Genomic DNA, 19,627 nt, shown 5'->3' with positions numbered 1-19,627 from the left:
TCAGTATCCCGTACCTGCCTTCTCTCCATACCCTCTGATCCCCTTAGCCACAAGGGCCACATCTAACTCCCTCTTAAATATAGCTTAGGAAAAGGGGAGATGCAACGAGACCTGGGTGTCATGGTACACCAGCCATTGAAAGTAGGCATGCAGCTGCAGCAGGCAGTGAAGAAAGCGAATGGTATGTTAGCATTCATAGCAAAAGGATTTGAGTTTAAGAGCAGGGAGGTTCTACTGCAGTTGTACAGGGTCTTGGTGAGACCACACCTGGAGTATTGCGTACAGTTTTGGTCTCCTTATCTGAGGAAAGACATTCTTGCCATAGAGGGAGTACAGAGAAGGTTCACCAAACTGATTCCTGGGATGTCAGGACTTTCATATGAAGAAAGACTGGATAGACTCGGCTTGTACGCGCTAGAATTTAGAAGATTGAGGGGGTATCTTATAGAAACTTACAAAATTCCTAAGGGGTTGGACAGGCTAGATGCAGGAAGATTGTTCCCGATGTTGGGGAAGTCCAGTACAAGGGGTCACAGTTTAAGGATAAGGGGGAAATCTTTTAGGACTGAGATGAGAAAAACATTTTTCACACAGAGAGTGGTGAATCTGTGGAATTCTCTGGCACAGAAGGTAGTTGAGGCCAGTTCATTGGCTATATTTAAGAGGGAGTTAGATTTGGCCCTTGTGGCTAAAGGTATCGGGCTATGGAGAGAAGGCAGGTACAGGATACTGAGTTGGATGATCAGCCATGATCATATTGAATGGTGATGCAGACTTGAAGGGCCGAATGGCCTACTCCTGCACCTATTTTCTATGTTTCTATGTTTCTACTTAATAAAAATATTAAACTTTGAATTTGAATACTTCGCTCTGGTTACAGTATTAATAATTGCTCTCCTCCTGAATGACTGACTTGACATTAATGTTTCCAGTGATACAATGCCTTTAATGTTGAAGGACATTAAAGGCATTGGAGTATTGTGTGCAGTTTAGCTCACCCCATTACAGGAAGGATGTGGACGCATGGAAGGGGCACAGAGGAGGTTTACCACAAAGATGCCTGGATTAGGAGATATTAGCTATAGAGAAAGGTTGGGCAGATTTGGATTGTTTTCTCTGGAATGCTGGAGAATGTGGGGAGATATAATAGACATATGAAATTATGAGAGGCATAGATTGGGGATACAGGCAGAACCTTTTTCTCAGGATGGAAATGTCAAAGACTAGAGGACATAGCTTTAAGGTGAGAGGGCAAAGTTTAAAGGATGTGTGGGACAAGGTCAATTTGCTTCCACTTCAGTTTTGAAATGACTGAGAACAGTATGGGACCTGCACATTTTGCACAACGTAGGGAAAGATTTGTTTGGCGGGATAGATGGGTGTGAATTCAGAGATGTATGTTACTTTCACCCTTTGAACTGGGCTTCTGCATGCTCCCAACGCATGTACTTGAGGTTTTTGTTGTCAGTTCATGTTGATTAGGGTATTAGGTGAAAATGTTGCATTAAAAAAATATTTTGACACCATCCTTAAATCATTTCCTTTGGCATCCAGGAGTCTGGTGTTGGACCTACAAATTATAAACCCCAACCAAGCGTGGGAGAGGACTGTTTATCCAACTTCATTTTGGAGGATTTTGTGGAGACATTGGTTGTCTTTGGTGCTTTTAAATAGCTGCTATAAATTATTCAGTTCCTAAAATATGCAGGAGGGTGGACCATTAGTGCATGAGTTTTTTTTTTGTTTTTTTTTTATTTTTATTAGAAGTACGGTAAATTACAATACTACACAACACATATGTCTTAATACATTTTTTGTACTGCTTCATTTTTTGAGCTTTAAGAAAAAGATAGAAGTAAAGAAAAGTGCGCAAGAGTCGTGAAGGTGCAGGAGAGTGTTGAGAAAAGAAAGCCCCTTAGAAAAGAAGTTAGAGAAGGAAGTAAAGAAAGAAAGAAGACCCTAGAAAAGAAGGAAAAAGAAAGGAGAAACAATCGCTCTATTATAACATTAAACTCCGCAGAAAGGGGACTACCAACCAAGTCTGTCTTTGTTGTTTTGCCCCCCGTTGCCAGATCCTGGCACCTTTTATTTATCTATTTATTGATTGTTAAATTACTATTGCACCTTTTGCTTGTAATAGTTCCAAAAACGTTGACCACGTCTTTTGGAAGTGGTCTGGTTTGCCTGCTAAGAGGAATCTCATCTCTTCCAGATGTAGTGTTTCAAACATATTTGATATCCACATTTTTATTGTTGGTGTAGGCGCATTTTTCCAGAATTTAAGTATGAGCTTATTTCCCATTATTAGCCCGTAATTGAGTAAATTATTCTGAAACAAGTTTAGTTCAGGGTTACCTTCCGATATTCCAAAAATAATCCATTCTGGTTTTGGTACCAGTTTTATTTTAATTAAGATGTCAAATATTTCATTCCAGAATTTTTGTATTTTTGTAGAAAAAACAAAAGAATGCGCTATGGTAGCTTCTTGACACAGACATTTATCACAGATGGGTGAGACATTAGGGAAGAGTTTATTTATTTTAGTTTTTGAATAATATAGTCTATATAGTAATGTTTTGAATTGGATGAGAGTATGTCGTACGTTGATCGAACAATTATGCACCTGTAATAAGTGATTATCCCAGCTCTCTTTTGAAATTTTTATAGCTAATTCTTGTTCCCAGTCTCTTCTAATTCCATCAGTTGTGGGTATTTATATATTTAAGTGCATGAGTTTTATGCTGTATTTATGATTTTGTTCTTTGGCCACTCTGGTGCACTGAAAGCAATGGTGAATGTTATCCTTTTTTGACATGGATGTGCATGGAAATTTGATCTATTATGTGTTGGGATCATGGCTTGCATGCCATCATAAATCTGGAGATGAATTTCTGCAGATAGCTCAATTTTTTGTGGATATTCCACAGCTCCTGCTATTTGAATGAGTCAAAGGCATTAATGAGGCTGAAAAAGTCTTCAAATACACTTCTTCCCACCCTGCTTCCTGTAAGGACTCCATCCCCTACTCCCAATTCCTCCGTCTACGCCGTATCTGCTCCACGGATGAGGCGTTCCACACCAGGACATCTGAAATGTCCTCACTATTCAGGGAACGGGGGTTCCCCTCCTCCACCATAAATGAGGCTCGCACCAGGGTCTCTTCCATACCCCGCAACACTGCTCTCTCTCCCCATCCCCGCACTCGCAACAAGGGCCGAGTCCCCCTAGTCCTCACCTTTCACCCCACCAGCCATCACATACAAAAAATAATCCTCCGTCAGTTTCGCCACCTCCAACGTGACCCCACTACTGGCCACATCTTCCCATCTCCCCCCATATCTGCCTTCCGCAAAGACCGCTCCCTCCATAACTCCCTTGTCAATTCTTCCCTTCCCTCTCGGTCCACCCCCTCCCCGGGCACTTTCCCTTGCGGCGCAGCAGCAGATGCAACACTTGTCCCTTTACCTCCCCCCTCAACTCCTTTCAGGGACCCAAGCAATCGTTCCAGGTGCGACAGAGGTTTACCTGCATCTCTTCCAACCTCATCTATTGCGTCCGCTGCTCTAGATGTCAGCAGATCTATATCGGTGAGACCAAGCGGAGGTTGGGCGATCGTTTCGCCGAACACCTCCGCTCGGTCCGCAATAACCTAGCTGACCTCCCGGTGGCTCAGCACTTCAACTCCCCCTCCCACTCCGTCTCCGACCTCTCTGTCCTGGGTCTCCTCCATGGCCACAGCGAGCAGCACCGGAAATTGGAGGAACAGCACCTCATATTCCGTTTGGGGAGTCTGCACCCCGGGGGCATGAACATCGACTTCTCCCAATTCTGTTAGTCCTTGCTGTCTCCTCCCCTTCCTCAGCTCCCCTGCTGTCTCCTCCCACCCTCCAGCCTTCCGGCTACTCCTCCTTTTCCCTTTCTTGTCCCCACCCACCCCCACCCCTGATCAGTCTGAAGAAGGGTTTCGGCCCGAAACGTTGCCTATTTCCTTCGCTCCATAGATGCTGCTGCACCCGCTGAGTTTCTCCAGCTTTTCTGTGTAATCTTCAAATAGTGGTTTGTGTCCCACCCTACATTTCTCATGGAGTTGTTATATAAAGAAGATAATGTCCGTTGTACTGATTGAAATCCACACAGTGATTTCACATCCTTTGTTTTGCTTTAACATCCACTGGATGTATTTTTCAGATGTTTGAAATTATTTTTGTTCTGCAGTCAGGATGTGTCATGGTTTCATCTGGAAGGTTCACTGAAGCTGGAGGAATTGTGCTGCTTCAGAACTTGGTGCACTCAGTATAGGAATCTATTTTATGCTGTTGAAGTCTCGTACTATCGAAGGCCTCTTCCACCGATCCCCCCCCCCCCCCCCCCCAAACTGCGCTTAAAAGTCCTTCCACCCATCAATCCTGTATCGAGCCTGAACCAGATTTAACACTCTTTGATTAACACTCTTAATGCCAGACAACCGTGCACATAGCTCCAATCAGGATGATGCAACTTTATTTGGAGTTTTAACAAATGCATGTGCACAATTCCAATGTTCTGTCCAATGATAACCTCATATTTATGTTGTCATCCAGTGGTATTACAGAACATTTCTGAAGTTCTATTTCCAGTAAAGATGCTTTTTCCTGCCTTTTCCCTCTTCCAAATATTCTTTAAATTTAAACAAAATTGTCTTCTAATACTAAGTAGGTCAGGCAATTAACCTTTCAGTTTGATGATCTTGCATTAGCATTTCATTGACCCGAAATGTTAATTACTTCTTTTGCCACAGATATCTTAGAGATGTCCTCATTATGTAGGGAACAGTGGTTCCCCTCTTCCATCATAGATGAGGCCCTCACATGTGTCTCCTCGGTACCCCGCGACTCTGCACTTACTCCCCCTCCTCCTAGTCGCAACGGGGACAGAGTTCCCCTAGTCCTTACCTTTCATCCCATCAGCTGTCGCATACATCGCATAATCCTCTGACATTTTCGCCACCTCCAACGTTATCCCACCAATAGTCACATATTACCATCTCCACCCCTTTCCTCCTTCTGCAGGGACCATTCCCTCTGCAACTTCCTGGTTAACTCATCCCTTCCCAACCAAACCACCCAGGTCCCTTCCTCTGCAACTGCAAGAGATGCAATACCTGTCCCTTTACCTCCTCCCTTGACTCTGTCCAAGGACCCCAACAGTCCTTTCAGGTTAGGCAGAGGTTTACTTGCACCTCATCCAACCTCATCTACTAATTCCATTGTTCAAGGTGTGGACACTTGTACATCGGCGAGATCAAACGTAAACGGGGCGATTGTTTTGCTGCATATATTCGTTCAGTCTGCCTGGACATACCTGATCTCCCGGTTGCCAAACACTTTAATTCCCCTTCCCATTCCCACACCGATCTTTCTGTCCTAGGCCTCCTCCATTGTCCGAGTGATGCCAAACGCAAATTGGAGGAACAGCATCTGATATTTTGCTCAGGCAGCTTACAACCCAGTGGTATCAATATTGATTTGGCTAACTTCAAGTGATCTCTGCATTCCCTCTCTCTCCCAGGGCCGGCCTTAAGTCAATTGGACCAATTGCTCCCAATTGGGCCCCGCACCTAAGGGGGCCCAGCGCTCGAGTAATATACTCTCGGCACGGGTAGATCTACCCCGGGTGGAGGGGGGAGAGACGGGTGGAGAGAAAATAGAGGGGGAACAAAGGGGTGCCCGGGGAGGGGGTTGTGATGGGGAATGGAGAAGGGGGAGATGTGTCGTTCCCTCAAGGTCCTGGGGCGGCGCTTCCGCCCCTCCTGTCGTCGTGCTTCACGCACACAACCCCGGCTCCACCCCTCTCTCTCCCTGGGGAGATGCGGTGAACAATATAGGGAAGGCCGGGCCGAGGGTTTGGGGGGGGGGGGGGGGGTGGTTAGAAACATTTATAAACCTCGGCATCATCTCATGCCCGGATCACGGACTTCCGTTCCCGCCGCCGGCCCACTCCCTCCCTTCTCCCCTCCCCCCTCCCTCCCTCCCTCCCCCTCCCCTCCCTCCCTCCCTCCCTCCCTCCCTCCCTCCCTCCCTCCCTCCCTCCCTTCCCTTCTTCCCTCCTCTCTCTCTCTCCCTCCCTTTTCTCCTTCCCTCCCTCCTTCCTCTCTCTCTTTCCCTTCTCTCCTTCCCTCTTTCCCTTCTCTCTCTCCTTCCCTCCGTCCCTTCTCTCCTTCCCTCCCACACACACACATAACGCACAGACAACTAACACACACACATCACGCACAAACAACAAACAAACACACACACACACGCACACACTCACACGCACAACTAAGTTAGGATGGATAGAAGCGCAAAGGGTAGGATGGAGCTGAAGCCCAAAATTTAATGCCTGGACTGGTTTTTCATCAATGGTTATTGTTTTTCCAGGATCTAGTTAATTAAATTACTGTTTTTTTCATTTCACAGTCACTAAAACAAGTGGTATTGGAACTATGTACTTTTCATAGGTGATCTACACATTTTGTTTGTTACTTGTAGGCTTACATGTATGCAATTTTATATTAAAATGTAGCTTAGATCTGTTTGGTCCATTAACTTGCATGCACTTTTTACGAGCACATTTTGATTACTTTCCATTCTTCCATAGAGATATAAAGTCTATAATAGACTTTATTTGTATTTCTATGATTCTACAGACCTTGGCTGGGAACCTGGAGCTCACCAAAATTGTTCCCAATTGAGCCCCGCACCTCCTAAGGCCGGCCCTGCTCTCTCCATCCCTCCACTATCCAAGTCGTACCTGCTTCAGTCGTCTTATTGAGTCTCATTGTCTGTACCCGTTCTCACCGATCAATCAGCTAACAATGGCCTGTTTCCTTTGTCATCATTACTTTTTTTACATATCTTTCATTCATTTGCTCTGTGTCTCTCTACAAAAACACTGCTGTATTTTCTACGTGGTGACACCAAAATGTATAAAAATGGCCTTTATTAAAATCTGACAATGTGCACTTTAAACACATATGATTTTTTCTATTACAAATCTCAAATTGTGGAGTATAGAGGCAAATACTCCTTGACAATTGTATCTTGACTGTAGACACTTTCTCAATTGAGGTCATGTCTGTTAAAAGCAAGAATTGAAGTATCGATATGATGGTGGCTTTTCAAGGTTTAGGTTAACAATGGTTTTTCCAATCTGTTTTAGTTGTAACAATTGAGATTGTGCTTTTTGACATCATATGATTCTCGGTGAAATGTAGAAAATAAAGGTGAGGATTCCAATATCTGTCATTGTATTTGAGATTTCTGGAATTTCAAGTATATATCTGTGGCAAAATTACCTCATCATCCTCCTTGACTATTGTTCAAAGATTTCAGCTGGATTTGGTATTCTACTTCTTGTCTTGGCAGTAGAAGAATCCAACACATTTATGTTTGAGAATATTTTAATTGATTACTAATTTTAATTATTGTATCCAAGATTATTGCAGTTGGGGAAACTTCTCTTGCGTCTTGATGCATGAAAAGGGCTTGAATTATATTTATATTGTATTATATTTTCCCAGATTTCAGTGCTAACTTGATATTGGTTTTCTTCCTATCCTCCACCCAATCTAAGTGGTAGTGGTGAACCTATGCAGTGATATACTTGTAATCTAAAACTTGGTACTGAAGGGATAGATATCGATCCCGGCGTTTTGCAGAACTTCGCAATGCTTTCAGTACTTTACTTCACAAGACTGACTTTTAATGTGATTTTTTTTTAAAGTCTCAGAGATTGGCAGTTGCTAATTTGATCATACTGTTTGCTCATCTTTCTGTTTCCACAGATTTGCACACAGAAGCAGTCCAAGCCGCACTCGCCAAATACAAAGAAAGAAAGATGCCGATGCCTTCCAAGCGGCGCTCTGTGCTTGTTCATTCATCACTAGATGCATACACTCCTCCAGGTACACAAATCTCCTAATAACAAACCTGATCTTGGTATAATCTACTTGTGAATTTTCCTGTTGGTTCTATTTGTCAGACCTATAGAACTTATACCACTGCTATATTTTGGCTGAGGCACATCTTAAAAAACTCTGCACGATGTTATGTGGTTCAAATAGTGATATTTTGATCTTCCTTCTCCCCCCCCATAAATTATGTAACTCTACCAAGCAACATCTTAAATTAAACTAAACAGGCGGTGAGTATATGACCCTCAAAAAAAACAATTGTTGTAGAATTGATTCACTGCCAAGGGAAGATTATTTCAGCAACAGATTACAAACAATAGACCAGTTTAAATTGGAATTCAGAAAACTGGAGTCAAAACATGAAGATTCTAAACTCTGATTAATCTATTTCTGAAAATTCTACCTTCCAAGTATATGTAGATATGGATAGATTCCAATGTAAACTATTTGAGCAGCCCTTTGCTGGACTACCCAGTTTTATGGAAGAGGGAAAGGCTTTTTTAAAAATAAAACAAATGGGAACAAAAGACAAAGATTGTGAGATTTTAAGTTATTTGTCACTTTAAATGGTGCAAAGGTGTGTTCATTATGTTACAGGAGTGATGTTTATTGTATGAAGACTTGCAAAGAAATTTGAAAAGAAAATGTAATAGCACAAACTATTGTAGGAGCAGAAAACTACAATCTTTATTTTCATGGCTTCAAGGAGAACAGAGATCTGCAACTGAAGAACTATTTATTACAATATCCATTTGGCTATGTGACTGTCCCTCAGCTTTCCCCCTCATGTCATGGATAAAATAATTAAATAAATAAATAAATACGATTCGATTCCTAACAACGAGCTTGAACCCAAATGGTGGGATGCATCACAAACCAAAAATGCTCTAAGCAACTATTTATTTAATATAAAACCATTGAAGTAACAAACTGCTCCTCAGGGCCTTGACAGCATTGTTATTGTTCAAAATTTGTTGTCAAGCCACATGTCAAAATAGTTGGATCTTGACTGAAGGCTCTTCAAAAAGTAGTTTTAAGGAAGGAGTGCTCTAAAAGAGGTGGGGAGGGTTTGAGAGGGAATTCCAAGGCTTGGATCTAAGCAGGCTAACTTAGACATGGATGATGTTACAGAGATGTAAGTAAGCTTGGTGATGAGTAGACCAGATGGGCTGAATGGCCTAATTCCTCCTATAATTTATGAACTTATGATACAGGTGTAGTCTCAAGCTCATCTCACACAGCTTCAGTCTTGGCTTTTTTTTCATTTGTTAGAGGGGAATGGTGTTTATAGTTAAGAAAGGTGCAGGTGAATGATCATGGCTTGGGTCTTTCCAGCGGTTATTTGAACACATTTCTGCTCATCTAGTGATCTATGTGTTGGATAAGCAGTCTAACATTTAGGGGGCAATTAAGATATCAAGAGTGGTCTGTGGTACAGTTACATGTTCACAGAGCTAAGCTAAGAAGCTAATAGCACAGAAGCTAACACCACGCTTTTGTGGAAATGTCAAGCATGGCTACCCTTTGTTGGATAAGAATAGAAACAACTACCCACGTCCACTTGATTTCATGTCCAAACATAAGAAATAGAAGCCTTTCAGCTCTGTGCACCTGCTTTGCCATTTCATTCTGGTTGAGCTTTTATCTCCGAGCCACATCGCTGCACGAGCCTCCCATCCCTTGTTTCCTGTAGTATTTAAAAATCTATCGAGCTCTGATTTGAAAATGCTGTCTGAGTATGCACAACCCTCAGTCGAGAATTCGAAAGATTCATAAACCTCTGGATGAAGTAGTTGCTTCTCAGGTGTGACTGACCCTTCAGGGATCTTGCCTCTGGTATTAGACATAGCAGCCAAGGGAAATATCAACTTATTCTTTCAAGCCCTGTAAGATTCATGCTTTAATATCACTCACATTTTTAAGTTCTATTCTTACCTTCATGCAACAACTGCATTGTGCATGTAATTTGTTCTATTGCAAGTATCACCTTCATCCATCATTGTCATTCTGTACTTGGTGGTCCTTTGAGGTCCAGGGTGAAAATGACCTGTTTATTTCCCACACTCTAACTGAACAGATAATTTTGACGTTTTTCCCAGCCTTGCATTTTTACAGATATTCCTTTTGCCCTATTCAGCTTTTCTTCTCCCACTCCCCTCTACCTATTGAACAATTGAAAGCTAACATGTTTTTCTCACTTTCCAAGTTTAAAGAAGGATCTTTGACCTGGAATGTTAATGCTATTGCACTTTTCAAGATGTTGTATGACGTGCTAAATATTCCGAATTTTTAGTTTTTAGTTCAGATTCCCAGCATCTAAATTTTTTTTGTTTTTGATTTTTTGGTTTCGTTTTATTATTTTCTGTTTGCTAACCAGTCTTTAAATCATGCCACTATATTATACCCTATGCTATATCCTCTAATTTTGTTTAACAGTCTATTTTTGTGGCATCTTAATGAAGGCATCTAACCTTCAAATGCAGCGCATCAACTGATTTACTATATTTGTATTGCTCCTCATGTCAAACCTGATTTCCCTTTCATGGATCTATTTTGCCATTGCTCAATATTATTATTTTCCAAGTAACCTGTTATCACATTCTTAATAATAAATTACAGCATTTTACTTACTCCTGATGTCTGGCTAAGTGGTCTACAGCTCAATTCTTTTTAAAATGTGCCTGGGGTTACATTCCCTAACAATATGTGAAATTTTGGAAGATGACAGCCAATGTATCTAGTGTCTCTTTCGCCACTTCCTTCAAAACTGCAAGATGCAGGTCATCAAGCATCCTGGGGATTTATGGCTTTTGAATCTCAGTTTTCCCTTCAAAACTAAATCTACTAATGCTAATCTCTTTGAGTGCATCATTCAATCTATATGGTAATTCTCTACTATCGATATGTTATCAGTCCGAGAGTACCCTGAGAATATTTTAAATTTCTATTTCCTTATTCACCTGGCATTAACATTAACAATTCTTGTCCTTTTAGAATATTAATAGACATTCTCTATCTATTTTTACGTTTCTTACAATCTTACTCTTGTATTCCACATTGTATTATTTCCTTCTCAATATTATGGTTGGCTTTTGAATTCAGAATTTTTCACAATCCTCATTTATTTTCTTGGGAACTTTGAAACACCTTTTCTATGTTCTACAACTTTAGTTTTACCTTGATGGTCACAATTGGACAATTTCTCTTGCTGGGTCTTCTACTTATCGAGTCCACACACAAGATTAGAAGTTGTTCAGCCAGAGCTGAACACACTTCTCGGCATCTGCATGCAATGGTGTCTATCTTGTGCTTCTTGTGCGTGGTGATGGAAAGATTGGTGGCGTGAACACTCTTTCCTTGACCCCTCTTGCTGGATGATTTTACGTATATGTTACTTGTATACTTATTATGGTTCCTGAACACATTTGACAAATTTCGCCCCTGGCACTATAGCAATTCCAGTCTATATTGGCAAAGTTAAAATCCTCCACTATGAGAAGGCTATTAGTCTTGCAATCTCCTTGCATATTTGTTCTTCTCATTCCCATAGACTATTTGGGGGCAATTAGTACACTCCCAATAAAGTGATATCCCCTTTTTATTTCTCAGCTCCACCTATATAGCATCACTGAACGAACCATAAATCATGTCACCTTGAACTATTGCCATGATGTTATCCGTAATCAGTAAAACAACATCCCCTCCTCTTTCAATCTCACTCTGCTGCCTGATTTCCTGAACTGAGGAAGACAGATGTAAACCGGTTCTTTAGACTAGTGTAATCCATTTCTTTAAAATTAGTCATCCTGCCTCTTTTGTAATTTACCATTCTCTCTTTTTTAAAAAAAAAGCTATCATGGAATATTTAATTCCCATCTTTGTCATTTTGCAACCAGTTTCAGTATTGTCTACCATATTGTTGCCATGTATTAACTCGATTGTGTGCAATCAGATAAAGAGCCTTTTCAATTTTTTCAAATTTTCCCCTTGCTCTGACTTTAATTGGAGGTACAAGTATTGTTCTTTTCTTTCGGGCTCATTATCATTATGTATCTTGCAACTTTGCATTATCATTTGGAAATTTATCCTTGTCTTTCAAAATTTCCCTTCACCAGAAACCTCTCGCCAATCTTCCCATTTGAAGCCTTATCTACTGTCTGAGTCAGGGCATTGGACACAGCCCAATTTTGTCTGCCCCAGGAGAACAGCTTTCCCCTAGTAATCAGTAGAGATTATGTTGCCATTGTTAGTTCAAAAACATTAGCTTTTTGGACATACAGTATGTTCGAGCTTGAGCTTTGGCTGGAGAGTAATTATGATAAAAGGTTTTTTTGATTATTGCTGTCATTAATATGGAGCTTAAGCAGAGACAGTTGCTCCTGAAAGGAAACATTTTGAAAAATATATACTGTATATCATTCCATAGAACAGTACAGCACAGGAATGGGCCCTTTGGCCCACAATGATTGTGCTGAACATGATGCGTAGCTGAACTGATCTCGTATTCACCCCTGGCACTGTAGCAGTTCCACTGTGGCATGTGATTCATATTCCTCTGTTCTCTTGCACTCCCACGTGCCTATATACAAGCCTCTTTAAATACGACTATTGTCTTTTCTTCCACCATCACCCATGTTAATTCAGTTGCCCACCATCCTCTGTAAGAAAGACTTGCCCCGCACATCTCCATGAAACTTTCCCTCCTCTCACCTTATAGCTATGCCCTCTAGCATTAGACATTTCCACCCTGGGGGGGGGGGGGGGGGTCCTTATTGTCTACACTATCGTTGCCTCTCATAATTTTATACCTCTTATCATGTCTCCACTCAACCTTCAACGTTCCAGAGAAAACAATCCAATTCTATCTAATCTCTCCCAGTTGCTGAAACCCTTTAATCCCGGCAGCATTCTGCTAAACCTCCTCTGCACCCTCTCCAAAGCTTCCACATCTTTCCTGTACTGGGGTGTCCAGAACTGCATGCAGTTTTCCAAATGTGACCTAACCAAAGTCCTGAAGAGCTGCATCATGACTTCCTGACTCTTATATTCAATGCCCCGAGTAATGAAGGCAAGTATACCATACTCCTTCTTTACCACCCTACCTACTTGAATTGTCACCTTTAATGAGCTATGAACTTAGACTCCCAAGAGCCCTTTGCACATCAATGCTGTTAAAGGTCTTGTCATTAACTGAATTCTCTTTCCTTACAATCAACCCCAAGTGCAACACTTCGCATTTGCTTGTGTTCAACTCCATCTGCCATTTCTCCACACATTTCTGCAACTGATCTATATCCCGCTGTATCTTCTGACAAACTTTCTCATAGTTTGCAATGCCTCCTATTACGGTGTCGTCCAAATATATACTCGAAGAATTCTCTCTAATAGTTTTCCTACCACTGATGTGAAGCTCGCTGGCCTGTAGTTCCTAGATTCCCTTTCTTTATCAAAGGAACAATGATGGTCACTCTCTCCGGGACTTCACCTGTGTCTAGAGAAGAAACAAAGATCCTCATCAAGACCTCTGCAATCTCCTCTCTTGCCTCTCTCAATTACCTGGAATAGATTCAATCAGGCCCTGGGGACTTATGCACCTCAATGTTCTTCAGGAGCCTCAGCGCCACCTCCTTCTCTATCTCAAACTGCACCTTGGATGTACTTAACAAATTCTTGCACAGGTCACCTCTGACCTAGAAAGGATCCCAATGGTTCAAAAATCTGAATCCCTGCACCTCAGCCACATATTCATCTGTCCAATCTTCCTATTGCTACCCTCACTAGCACGTGGCACCAGTAGTAATGCACAGATTAGCACCCTTGAGGTCTTGCATTTTATCCTTTTTGCCTGACTCCCTACATTCACTCCACCAGACCTCATCCCTTTTCCTACCTATGTCATTTGTTGCGATCTGCATAACGATTTCTGGCTAAGAAATACCCATGAAAATGTTCTGCAACTGCTCCCGAGACATCAGGAACCTGGTACCAGGGAGGCACCAGACTATCCTGGAGTCTCGTTTGCTATCACAGAATTTCCTATCTGTCCAGCTAACTACTTCATCTCGTATCACTAGGCCAGACTTCATCCTTTTGCCTGAGAGGGCTCCCGCTCTCCCTGAACGGTCATTCCCCCTCAACAGTATCCTAAGTGGTATACCTGTTGTACATGAGAATGGCAACAAAGGATTCCTGAACTCTTTTGCTACATCCTTTTGATGAAACAGCTACAGATCTGATAGGAATGGTACAGCCTTCGTATTTTTTGAAGAGTTGCTTATTGAAAAAAAAATCTGGTGTTTAAAACATCAAAGTTAATCTGATGTGTTACCTACACTCACAAAATATGTATACCTTCACTGAGCCAGTCATGTTTACGCTATGAAGTGTGTTTGGCCTGTGTATATTACTGGAAAAAGTGCAACCATCTTTATTGAAATAGGTTGATTTGAAAACCAGATTTTAACTTTCCACTGTTTCACAAATAGAAACTTCATAAATAGAAGTATTCAGATGGGAATGGATCATTGTGCAACTTGAGCCTGTTATTCAAATTGATCAGATCATATGTACCTGATCTGTATTTACACCCCATTTGCACGACTTTGCTTCACATCTGTCGACTGTCACACAAAAATTCCAAATAGTCTACTCAACAGTGTTTTGTGCACATGTTACATTTCCAACTCGTCTTCTGAATTAATCATTTATGATGTCACTGCTAGTTCTTTTCAAGGATCTTCTTCTGGATTTCCCAGCTAAATAAAAGGGTGTCTCTCAATCTACTTTTATTGATGTCACTTAATTATCCTAAGCAACTTGATTAAATTGCCCTGCAATTTGTTCAACACAAAGAAGTAGAAAGCAAGTTTTTTGCAAACTGTCTCCACAATTTAATCCTTGGAGCTGTCATGTGATTCTGATGAATCTGTGCTTGTTCCATGATGCACCAATGATGTGATGCTGAAACCTGAATGTTGGCATTATGCTCTTTTGGTCAATTATATGCCATTGCCTGATTGAAGATCTGTTCATTTTCATAATTATGTGAATTAGCTTGAGATCCGAAGAGTAGCATGTACCAAATAACTTTTCATATCAGGCTTTGTTTAAAATAATCGTCACAAATGCTTGCAATAAAAGATTTATTGTTTAATTGTCCTCAACAATTATTTTTTGCAAGTGAGTGACATGATTGACCATTTCAAAACAGTTTAAATACCAGACATGTAATGCAGAATTAGAATGTAACATAGGCTAGATCAAGTAAAAATGGCAGGATGAGAGAAACGTAATTTGTTTTATTTTAGTATTTGGCAGGTTTTGGTGTTTATTCTTTGTAGCTCAATCTCACAGATCAAAGCTTTATTCAATTTATTGTTTAATAGGAATAAAATTGATAATTTTATGCCAAATGTTTGAAATCAATTTGTGCAATGAACTTATGCTGAAAGTTAGCCCACAGAAGCTAAACATTTCCATTTTAGCGGTATGCTCTTAAGTCCAGTCCTAGTATTAGGAATCTGACACCATCTGCTTGTCTATTCTACTGAATGTTGGGAAATCTCAATTAATATTCTTCAATAACAGTACTTACACAGTGATGATGCACAGGTAATGTATCCATAAGAAAAATATAATGATTATATAGGTTTTCCTTTAAAGGTTAAAACTAAGCCACTGATGTATATTGTCTTTAAAAAAAGGAAAAAAATCATCAGTTGTAGATGGGTGTTACTGCAATTGATATGTTTAAAAAAAATATTTGACTACCTGGGTGTTTTTAATCTACAATGAAATAAAAACATTGAATGTTGGAAACACTGAACAGTTCATGAACAGTGAAATAGAATTACTGTCAACTGGGAAGCAGAGAATATTAATATTAAGTTGCAAAGCAGGTGAAAGGATAGATCCTGCAAAGCATTTCTGTTAGGGAGAGGTCGGGCTCGATGTGGGGATCAATTGGAGAGGTTGATCGGGTTGAAAGGTTTATGGGGGCATTTTGCGAAAAAAGTTGAACTAAAGTTAAGATGAGTGTGGTTATAGTGAGAATGCAGACAGATAATGTTGAACGGTACGAATTTCAGGGCTGGCAGATGAGCCCCAGCTGGTCAGGTAGTGGTATTAGAGGGGAAAAAAATGGAACCAATATCGCAAGTAAGATACTTTCCGCAGAAATGGCCAGTTTCTGATGTAGAAAAAGCAAGTTACCTGATGATTTAGAAATAGTGAATGTGGAAGGCTGCAATGTGCTCAGGCGGCTATTACTAACTCATGTTGGTGAACAGTTTAACAGGTCATGGAGATCAGAGTAGGATGAAGAATTAAAGTAGAAAGTTACATGGAGCTTTGAATTACTCTGCAGACTGAACACAGATGTTCTGCAAAGTCTTGCCCAATATGCATTTTGTTTCTCGAATCCAGAGGAGCCTGAATACAATTCACTCAATCGGAAGAAGTGCATGGGAATTGCTGCTTCACTTGGAAGGACTGTTTGAATCCCTTGATGATGGAAAAGGAAGATAGAAGGACATCTGTGGCTGTGTGGGACTGCCTCTTTGTATTTCCTTTTTTTTTTGGAAGTTCCCTTGCAACTGCAGGAAGCTTTACATCTTCTTTGATCTCTTTCCTTCCCACTATTCAGGAGCCCAAGCAGTTCTTCCAAGTTAAGCAGCAGTGCACCTGCACTACTAATCACAGGGTATTGTGTTCTATGTTCAAATGGGAAGTCTGCTTTGCCGATCACCTGTGTTGATTTATTTAGGGTGACTCAGAACTTCCCATTGCTTGCTATTTTACTTCTCCATCCTACTCCTATCTGGACTGATCTATTTGTAGTCTCCAGCATTATGACATTGATATAAGCTTGAGGAACACCATTCCATTTGCAGCTTTCTGGACTCTATATCAAATGAGGAACTTTCTTTTATTTGCCTGTGACAAACTGACCATTTCTGCTACGTCATCCAACTATGATCAGCTTAGTTTTTTCTCTCTGTCCATGAGCATAATCTGCACTCCATGCATGTCCTGCAGCCTTGCAATTTGCACCTTTTCACATAGTATTGTTGGTATTCTCATTCTCTTACTGCCCTCATCTCCGACTTCTGTAGAAGACCTCGACCCTAAACGTAACCCATTCCTTATCTCCAGAGATGCTGCATGTACCGCTGAGTTACTCCAGCATTTTGTGTCTATCTCTGACTTCTGTTTCTTTTTCTCTCTCTCCAACTACCTACATTAACATATTGACTGTATAACCACAACAACAGCCCCTGGTTGAATCATGCCAGACCCTTTATCCTATCCATGCCTCATCCACAACAAAGCTAACTTTTTATTTCTCTTTCCAAATTTTGAAAAAGGATATTGAACATGAAACATTAACTATTCCTTTTCTCATATATGCCGCATAATCTGCTGTGTTTCTGGCATGTTCTGTTTTTATTTCAGCATCAGCAGATGTTGATTTTCATCTTTGAATATTTGCAGGAATCCTGTTAATTTTAGAAGTAAGGCTGCTTGCTATCCAGTGTGCTAGAACAAATGTCGCCGTTATTACAAGCCAAAGTATGTGACTGTCAAGATATATGTGGATGACTTGACAGATATGAAATCCAGAGCAATAAAGAAATTATGTAATTTTCATTGAATTTGAATGTACGTCAACAACAAAAAAATATTACAATTGAATAAAAATCTAGCACTAAAAGAAGCACAGCTACAATTTTTCTGTCTTTTTTGCAATGTCACAGCCTTCAGGTTATTCCAAACGCATAAACTAACAAGTGTTATCAATGCACAAACAGAATGGTAAGTATGCTTGAAGTTAGAATCCACAAAATAAATTAAAATGTCACATTTTCTACTATTTATGTTTCAAAGATTGTTTTTCTTTGTGAAAATTAAATATTGTGAAAGGCATAACTAATTTCCCAACATCACCAATCAAATAAACGGGTAACACCAAAGGTATATTTTCCTACTCAGCATAAGGACATAAATTATGACTTTAGAAAATAATTAAAATATGATATTTTTGGATATTCGCACAGTAATTTTGTTGCTTTTCAGGAGTTACAATAAAACAAATTGCTGTTTGAATTGAATTGTGGCAAAATTAAACCCTTTTGTCTAAAGGATGAAAGTATAATATGTAGTGTAGCTTGAATATTGTACAGTTATTCTATTTATCGCATTTTTGTGCAAGGTTAAGATCAAACCATTAATCTTATCAAAGATTATGATCATAAATAGTCAGGACCTGGTAGGGTCTGTTTCAGCCTCTTTTTAGCTGGATCAAACCTGATAATCTACTTAGTGCATATTTCTGTCAAGCACCACGTAATTTAATTTGGTATCTAAAATCTATTAGCCTGAATGTACTCTGTGCTTCTGAAACCACAACGCTCTGGAGTAGAGAATTGTGTGCTTCTGAGCAAAAAACAAAGTTTATCCTCATCTCAGTCCCAATAGCCAATTCTTTATCTCTAGACTTAACCCATAGTTATAGAACTTCAGCTCAGGGAATGGACCCCATTCTGTCATGTTGTCTCTGATCTCTAACTTCCTGATATCATTTCTGACCCTGTCTGACTCCCACTCCCACCCACAGTTACTGGCCATCCCCTCTTCAACCCAAGCTGTTTTGCCTGTAATTCTCATTCTGACATACACACACAACCTTTCAGAAAATCTCCAATTTGTCTAACTTCATACAGCCCTGCTTTCTCTGCACCTCTCTACCCATCCCACAACCCTTTAGTTTAGTTTAGAGATACCGTGCGGAAACAGGCCCTTCCGATCACCAGGTCCGCGCCGACCAGCGATTCCCGCACATTAACACTATTCTACACCCATTTGGGACAATTTTTACATTTACCAAGCCAATTAACCTACAACCCTGTATGTTTTCGGAGTGTGGGAGGAAGCACATGCAGGTCACGGGGAGAACGTACAAACTCTGTACAGACAGCACCCGTAGTTGGGATCAAACCCAGGTCTCCGGCGCTGCATTCGCTCTAACATAGAAACATAGAAAATAGGTGCAGGAGTAGGCCATTCGGCCCTTCGAGCCTGCACCGCCATTCAATATGATCATGGCTGATCATCCAACTCGGTATCCTGTACCTGCCTTCTCTCCATACCCCCTGATCCCCTTAGCCACAAGGGCCACATCTAACTCCCTCTTAAATATAGCCAATGAACTAGCCTCAACTACCTTCTGTGGCAGAGAGTTCCAGAGATTCACCACTCTCTGTGTTAAAAATGTTTTTCTCATCTCGGTCCTAAAGGATTTCCCCCTTATCCTTAAACTGTGACCGCTTGTCCTGGACTTCCCCAACATCGGGAACAATCTTCCTGCATCTAGCCTGTCCAACCCCTTAAGAATTTTGTAAGTTTCTATAAGATCCCCCCTCAATTTTCTAAATTCTAGCGAGTACAAGCCGAGTCTATCTAGTCTTTCTTCATATGAAAGTCCTGACATCCCAGGAATCAGTCTGGTGAACCTTCTCTGTACTCCCTCTATGGCAAGAATGTCTTTCCTCAGATTTGGAGACCAAAACTGTACACAATACTCCAGGTGTGGTCTCACCAATACCCCGTACAACTGCAGTAGAACCTTCCTGCTCCTATACTCAAATCCTTTTGCTATGAATGCTAACATACCATTCGCTTTCTTCACTGCCTGCT

General features: G+C 40.8%; 1 protein-coding gene across 1 annotated transcript in view; it reads left to right on the top strand.

The window, feature by feature from the left end:
• LOC129698938 (disco-interacting protein 2 homolog A-like) overlaps nt 1-19,627 on the top strand; it is a 233,352-nt gene that overhangs the window by 110,155 nt on the left and 103,570 nt on the right. Inside the window, exon 4 of the mRNA XM_055638423.1 lies at nt 7,805-7,924. Within this exon, the coding sequence (XP_055494398.1) occupies nt 7,805-7,924 (120 nt within the window). The remainder of the gene's footprint in view (nt 1-7,804; nt 7,925-19,627) is intronic.

Source organism: Leucoraja erinacea, chromosome 7, assembly GCF_028641065.1.
Source record: "Leucoraja erinacea ecotype New England chromosome 7, Leri_hhj_1, whole genome shotgun sequence".
Taxonomy (NCBI): Eukaryota; Metazoa; Chordata; class Chondrichthyes; order Rajiformes; family Rajidae; genus Leucoraja; species Leucoraja erinaceus.
Note: the sequence above shows the minus strand (reverse complement) of the source record. Positions and strands in the feature narration are given on the sequence as shown.